The 7,356-nt window shown below is 48.7% G+C and overlaps 3 protein-coding genes across 7 annotated transcripts in view; 2 read left to right on the top strand and 1 right to left on the bottom strand.

Moving 5' to 3' along the window:
* The window catches only part of LOC140703738 (uncharacterized), a 120,967-nt gene that overhangs the window by 19,486 nt on the left and 94,125 nt on the right, over positions 1–7,356 (top strand). The gene's annotated exons all lie outside the window — the stretch shown is intronic.
* LOC110070647 (uncharacterized) overlaps positions 1–7,356 on the top strand; it is a 262,437-nt gene that overhangs the window by 220,747 nt on the left and 34,334 nt on the right. The gene's annotated exons all lie outside the window — the stretch shown is intronic.
* LOC144587161 (putative CENPB DNA-binding domain-containing protein 1) lies at positions 1,419–1,925 on the bottom strand. The gene has a single exon (XM_078386766.1). It carries the CDS (start codon positions 1,923–1,925, stop codon positions 1,419–1,421), a length of 507 nt encoding a protein of 168 aa, XP_078242892.1.

Raw genomic sequence — 7,356 nt, 5'->3', positions numbered from 1 at the left:
ACATCAAAATTGGTTTAGAAAGGGTTTATTAAGTGCTCTTTAAAGCTACACATATTGTGCAGATGATTTCAGAAATTTCAATCAAAAAACTTTAACCTTTAAGACATCATAGAAAACATTTAAAAATCAGCAAACATGAGGCAGAAATATCTGCCTTCCCTCAAACTGAACAGAAACAGTCACTAACAGTCCTTGGATTGTACAAAGCTCTTCAGAAAGTGCGTTTTTGAGGCATGTAAACATACAGAAACCAACAGTACAGAAACTTTTTACATTTCACAATTTATTGTGAACAAGTGAGGCTGAAGTCTCTAAACCACCAGGACGAGTGTTTTAAGTCAGGAAACTGCAGGCAGACAGAACTATCTCCACATCACAGGAGCAGTCTTTGACGTTCCCAGAGCTGCAGAGGGTCTCTCTGGCGATGGCCTGAACGATGGTCAACTGGGAGAAAGCTGTAAGGCTTGGCCTCAAGGCTTCGAGGAGGACGAGGAGGAGGAAGGAGGCAACTGGGCATCGCCGGTAAAAACAGCAGGTTCCTCTTCCTGTCTTGGCCTCTTCGTGAGGAACCTCTCCATGGTCAGCTGCTTCTGCCGCCTTTTCAGCATCCCTCTGAAAGGGGACATGATCCTTTCGTCATATGTGTTTGAAAGGTCATGTGCCAGAGCCTTGTCCGGGTGGTACCCCTGTACTCGAGTCTGCACGTTTTGCCACTGTTCTAAGAGCTCCTTCAGTTTAGTGGTGGACAGCTGTTCCTCGCCTGGCTCTTCTTCCTCTTCCAAAGAGGCCTGCTCCTCCTTAGCCTCTGCCTGCAGTTCAACCAGCTCCTGGGTGAACAGCTCCCAGTCATGGCCCTCCACCAATAAAAATACGTCCTCCTCTGTGACCCCAAGGCCCATGGTCCCCTCCAAGGCAACAATGTCCTCCCTCACTGTTGACTCTGGTTCAGGGGCAGAAGCATCAGAGTCACTTGTTGCCACACAATCTGCCCGCAGGTCGCGCCAAACAGAATTAAGATTTCTCCGGCTGGTCCCGTCCCAGGCTATGGTGATCAACTTCAAGGAGCTGACCATGTCAAAGTTGTTCCTCCAGAATTCACCCAGGGTGAGGTTGGATGCATGGGACACAAGCCTTAGCATTGGATTGGCACAACACACCCAGCTGGCCGTTGTTGATCTTGCGCTTATTGAATGCCCGTGGGTTTTCCAAGTGGTACACCAGCAAGGGCTTTATCTTCAGGTCCCCACTGGCTTTGGCACATAAGAGGAGGGTCAGATGGTCCTTCATGGGCTTGTGGCCAGGCTGCTTGCTCTCCTCTTGATGGATGAAGGTCCTTTTGGGCATCCTCTTCCAAATCAGCCTGGTCTTGTCACAGTTGAAGACCAGCTGTGGAAGGTAGCCCTGTGTTGTCACGACCTCTAGGAACTCCGTGGCAAAATCCTTAGCCGCAGGAACATCGGAACTGGTGGCCTCTCCATGCCTGATCCGGATCTGGTTTCCAAGCGTTCAAACCAGCCTCTGCTTGCCTTGAGGTCTTCTGGCTCGGCTGAGGTTCCTGGCTCTTGCTGCACGAGGTCTGCGTACAAGGCCTTGGCTTTCTCACAAATGACAGCCTCAGTCACTGTGTCCCCTGCACGCTGCTTCTCTTGCAACCAGATGAGCAGCAACTTCTCCACCTCCTCCAGAACAGCTGGCTGGTTCTTCACCATCTTGGTGACTCCCTTGGCTACATCTGTTGCAAGGATCTTCTCCCTCTTCTTAAGGATGGTACCGATGGTGGATGGATTCCTCCGGTACTCCCTGGTGAGGTCTATCACTCGCATGCCTCCGTCGTGCTTCCTGATGATCTCCTTCTTCATCTCTAGAGTAATCTTTTCCTTTGTCATCTTTCCAGCCTCTGCAGAAGCAGCCTTCTTGGGACCCATGTCAGCCCAGCTGCTACGTTCACAAAAACAAAAGGCAGTGGTTCACATCCGCTTCACACACACCTTCACACCCCTGGCCAAAACTGCCCTGGACAAACATGTGGCATAACACACACACCCAACACAAGCTAAGCCCCCTACCTTTCCTGTGCAACTTACAAAAAAATTGGCATAACAACCACCCCTCCACCACAGGAGAACAAATGGACACCCTACCTTTTGCTGGCAAAAATGTTCTGAAAACCTTCAGTTTCTCCAAAGACAGGATGCGTCCACAACGCAGACTGCACCAAACACAGGATGCACCTACAACAGACCGCAGTTGCTCCTCTTGAAGTCAACCTTGGAACTGCATGTGGAAAAGTGAACCCAGGCTGCATTGGGGACATGTTTTAAATCTCCCGGCACAATGCACAATGCATCCTGTGTATTAATGGCTGAGATTTAAATCAAACCAAAATAAAAACGGAAAAGATTCATCTTGCGTAACACAGCCAATGGAACATTCATTTTGTGAGTCATCAACCCCATCACCAAAACAATTCGCCTTGTGATTTTTTTTCATCTTGCAAGTCATTCGTCTTGCGAGGCACCACTGTAATTTTATAAGTCTGTGGTGTGTGGAAAGGGTTTGAGTGACAGTGGAGCACATATGAAATGTTGAAGATCTCAGGGATATGGGAAAGTCCCTCCATATCACACGCTGATCGTGGGAGTAAGATTTGAGAAGATCCCAAGGAAACAAACTCCATTCCTTTCGTGGATAAAAGTTCACTGAATAAGCAAAAAAGGCACCCGTTACTTAGAGCAGTGGTCTCCAACCTTGGGCCTCCAGATATTCTTGGACTTCAACTCCCAGAAATCCTGGCCAGCAGAGGTGGTGGTGAAGGCTTCTGGGAGTTGTAGCCCAAGAACATCTGGAGGCCCAAGGTTGGGGACCACTGACTTAGAGCACATACCAAATTGGCTGACATGGAAAGATGGAACAACTTTGCAGTCAGGCCGGCTGGGCGCGCGGAGGAAGTGCTGCCTCCGGGAGGCAAGAGTTGCAAAGTAGCTCCATGTCCGGCTTCTTGCAGATGAGGGAGGACAGAGGCAGGCAAGGGCGGGGGGGCGGCTGCTTGTTAGCCAGCTGCTCCCTGGAGAGGGAGGGTGGGGAGTGAGCAAGCTAAGAAGCAAACCCACAGACTAGTACTGGCCACGCGAACCGGGGGGTTGATGATCTCTGGTCTAGAGAACATGGTAGCTGCTTTGCCAATGCAGGGAGAGATCATTGATCCAAGGTACACAAAGTTTTCTTCAGGCTGATTGTTAATCCAATGTCTTGGCAGGCCTTGCTAAAATGATTCATAAGTTGTTGGAGGTCTTCAGCAGAATGGGCAACAACAGCTCCATCATCGGCGAAGAGGAAGTCCCGCATGCATTTCAGCTGGACTTTGGTCTTCGCTTTCAATCTAGAGAGATTAAAGAGCTTTCCATCTGATCTAGGCCAAACAAAAAATGTAAATCTCTGATAAATGGTTGTTGTGGGTTTTTTGGGCTCTTTGGCCGTGTTCTGAAGGTTGTTCTTTCTAATGTTTTGCCAGTCTCTGTGACGGCATCTTGAGAGGACAGCACTCTGTGCAATGGTGCAGTTTGTTTGGGACTTGAATCAGACATCTCTGTTAAATATTCACACAGTATGTATGCTGTTCCTAACACTGCCATTTTTTGTGGCTCTGATTTTGTGATTTCTGACATCTGCGACTGCTTCAGAGCAGTGGTCTCCAATCTTGGGTGTCTAGATGTTCTTGGACTACAACTCTCAGAAACCTTCACCACCACCTCTGTTGGCCAGGATTTCGTGGACACATCCACTTTCTCAGACATATGGAAACAGGATGAAGTGTAGAATGTAATATCCATTTCACCAGCAGAATATTCCAGATATTCATTGGATTTTCCATAATGGTAGACCTACATGCAGTCATCCGTGGTCTTTATTATTTTAAGGTAGTGTTGTAAACATTCCTCCCAGAGACAGAACTATACCATATGTTTTGACAAAATCATGGTAATGGACACTTAGCACTTTGAAAAGTATCTGCTTCTCTGTTCTGTGGTCTTTTCTGATCTGGGATCTGTGGCATCTGGAAACTCTGGAATCAGCCCAGAACCTCTTGCTGAGTTTTGAATTTTTTGGTTGTTGCGGGTTTTTTGGGCCCTTTGGCCGTGTTCTGAAGGTTGTTCTTCCTAACGTTTTGCCAGTCTTTGTGGCTGGCATCTTCAGAGGACAGCACTCTGTGCTCTTGTGAATTTTTTATTCAACTTCACAGTGGATGTGCAGGCATTAACAGAGTATAATAGCTGTTGATTTATCCTTGTCTCATTTACTGTTGCTTACAGTCTCAGGGACTCACTCTGATACATTTGTAGTATTAAGATGTTTCATTTATTTATCAACAACAAACTAATAATGAACATGACTGCATTTAACCCACTCTGCTACTTGTGTACTTTCACCACCATCAACTGATATTAACAGACTTTTCAGATTAGTCATCCTTCAGTCTCGAGAGACTATGGTGACGTGCTCTGTATGGAGGACTTGGCTGAGAAGGCCAATTCGAGAGTGACAATCTCTTCCACACTGAAGACAAATCCAATCTGTCCCCTGTCCAGCTCCCTGATTTGGCTGGTTTCCGGACTGCCTCTTTGCCTCAGCCTGCTGGACAAGGGTCTCTACCAAATGGGAGAGGCTGTGATGCACAACGTTCATATGTCACAGTTTTCCATCTGTTGAGGTCTATTCCTAAGGCCTTAGCATGCCAGGCCCTGCTATCTTCCACTGCCTCCCAACACACAATACAGGCCCTCTAGAGCATTTAGCTCTGCCTAGAATGAGGATTTCCACAATTCCTTGAGCAAGTGTAACAACTCTGAAACATTTCATGTTTGTTGGTTGTTGTGGGTTTTTCGGGCTTCTTGGCTGTGTTCTGAAGGTGGTTCTTCCTAACGTTTCGCCAATCTCTGTGGCCGGCATCTTCAGAGGACAGCAAACTGACACAGGTGACAGCAAACTGACACAGTTTGCTGTCCTCTGAAGATGCCGGCCACAGAGACTGGCGAAACGTTAGGAAGAACCACCTTCAGAACACGGCCAAGAAGCCCGAAAAACCCACAACAACCATTAGATCCCGGCCGTGAAAGCCTTCGCGAATACATTTCATGTTTGTATTTGGCCCAAATAGACTCTTTTGTAATGGCAGAAGAGGATAAAAACTGTTTGTCCTAAAGTATAATAATTGTTAAGCCTCAGTAATTAAACATATTTATTCTTGTAACTCTTCATTATGTAAATTTACCTTGTAATTTATACCCACGTGTACACTGGGGAGGAGGGTGTCTGGTAAAAGGGTGTGAGACCAAGTATAAAGGTTAGAGAAGAGCATTCATGATTCTGTCAGAGGAGGAGAAAGGGGATAAATAAAGGTGGGGACGAAAGAGAAGAGGAAAGCAGCCAACCTGATCCGTGGGGGTAGGAAAAATGCCACATCTGGGGCTATAAGAAACACGAAGGGGTCATGTAATCAGCATAATCAGCAACCAAGCAGGACAGAGCGCATTCATTGAGAAAGGGGGGAAAATCACTCTGTCCCCCACCAGCTTCCCCTCTGATTGAGCTTGCTGGGTTTGTGAGCTATTACTGTTTTCAATTATCTATAAAAGGTCTATTAGAATTTTAGTATTTTGATGTCATTAGATGTCTTAGAAATATCTGCATTTCCCAAAGCAGAGCTAGAAAATGTGAACTACTTTTGGAGATAGAATTCAAAATAATGGAAAAACAAATTTGAAGTGTTTCATGTTGTGTGTTTAGATGATCGTTATATATTATGCTGCAGTAAAACACTGAGAGGAGTGCTAAGCACCAAGTCAGCAGTATAGAAATGTGTGTAAGGAATACACACATTTTCAGCAACTAAGACATGAATATTGTGCCCTATCTTAACTTTGGTGCCTCTGACAGACTTTGCTGAGGGGAACTCTGTCTTGTCTGAGGGTTTTGTTCCACTAGAAGTGGGGAAAGGTTGAGCTTCTCGGGCAGGGGAGTCCTGGCCTCTGGACGTCCTCCTGATTCAGTGGAGAAGAAGTCCAGCGGCCAGGATCGAAGGGCCCGATCAAGGCCCTCCCAGTATTTCCTTCGCCAAACTGGTCTGCTCTGGGCCGAGGAGGACCCTTGAAGGAAGAGGCGGTCGAGGCTTTGATCTCATCATGCAGATGGAATCCTATTCACGAAAAAAGAGAAATGTGCCGTAAAGGCCAAACAGAGCAGATGGAATGAATGAGGGCAAAGTGAAGAGTCCTGCTGTGCAGGCAGATGATGGAAGGAGCTGATGTGACGTCATTTCTCTTCTCTCCTCTTCCCCCCCCCCCGTTCATGCAGTAGGGAAGGGAAGGAACCTAGAGCTACGACGGCGAAGGAAGAGCCCCTCCCCTGGACGCCCTTTGAACGGGAGCCGGCAGAGGTGGGGATCCTGCAGCGTCTGCCTCTTCCCCTTCGGCCCAAGAAAGGCGCCTGGAGGAGAGAAGCGGGGCTTTTGGGGCGCCTCCCGGATCGGGACCCGGACGGAGGTGGGCGCTGGAGGGGGGGAGATCGGGGGTGGGGGGTGTTAATATTTGCAGGGGTAGAGAGAGAGCCAGCGCCCATGTCTGGGGGGGGGGGGAGCGGCTTCTCCGGGCATTGAAATGGTGCCCGGTTGTGCTTTGTCTGGCTCGACCTTCGTGCAAGGCATTTTTTTCCTCTGGGTCTCCTCTGGGGGGAGGGGAATCAAAGGAGGGAGAGGATCTCTGGGGGCGATATCTCACTCCTAGATGCAGGGAGACCAACCCCCCCCTGCAAGTTCCTAGGGCTTCAATACCGTATTTGGGTGTATGTGTGTGTGTCTGTGTGTTGGGGGGGGAGGTAAGGAGCCCCTGCCTTCCCCTGAATCCTGCGAGGAGCATCCGGTGGATGGAAACAAAGGAACGGGAGAGAAAGTAACTTGCCTCCCATCTCTCCCCCCCCCCCGTTCCTTCTAATGATATAGGACAACCCCCTCCCCTCCTTTAAAAGGACAAATGTCCCAGGTGGGGCTGGAGAGGCAAAGGGGGCGGCGATGGGGGGGAACAGGCGGGAGGTGGAGGACTTGGGGGGGGCGGCAGGAGAAGTGGGGCCTGGGAGGGTGGGGGGGGTCCTCCCTGCACTTTCCTTCTGAGGGGGAACGTCTGCCAGACCTCTTGCTCTTTTCAACACCCTCTGTGTGTTTCTCTCTCTCTCTCTCTCTCTCTCTCTCTCTCTCACACACACACACACACACACACACACACACACACACACACACACACACACACACACACACAGAAACACACACACACACAGAGAGAGAGAGAGAGAGAGAGAGAGTTTTCC

The sequence above is a fragment of the Pogona vitticeps genome, chromosome 2 (genome assembly GCF_051106095.1).
Source record: "Pogona vitticeps strain Pit_001003342236 chromosome 2, PviZW2.1, whole genome shotgun sequence".
NCBI classification, from domain to species: Eukaryota; Metazoa; Chordata; class Lepidosauria; order Squamata; family Agamidae; genus Pogona; species Pogona vitticeps.
This window is presented reverse-complemented; position numbering and strand designations above follow the sequence as displayed.

What these genes read in the sequence shown, in the direction of transcription:
- LOC144587161 (XM_078386766.1), bottom strand. Translation starts at nt 1,925, where the DNA reads ATGGGTCCCAAGAAGGCTGCTTCTGCAGAGGCTGGAAAGATGACAAAG.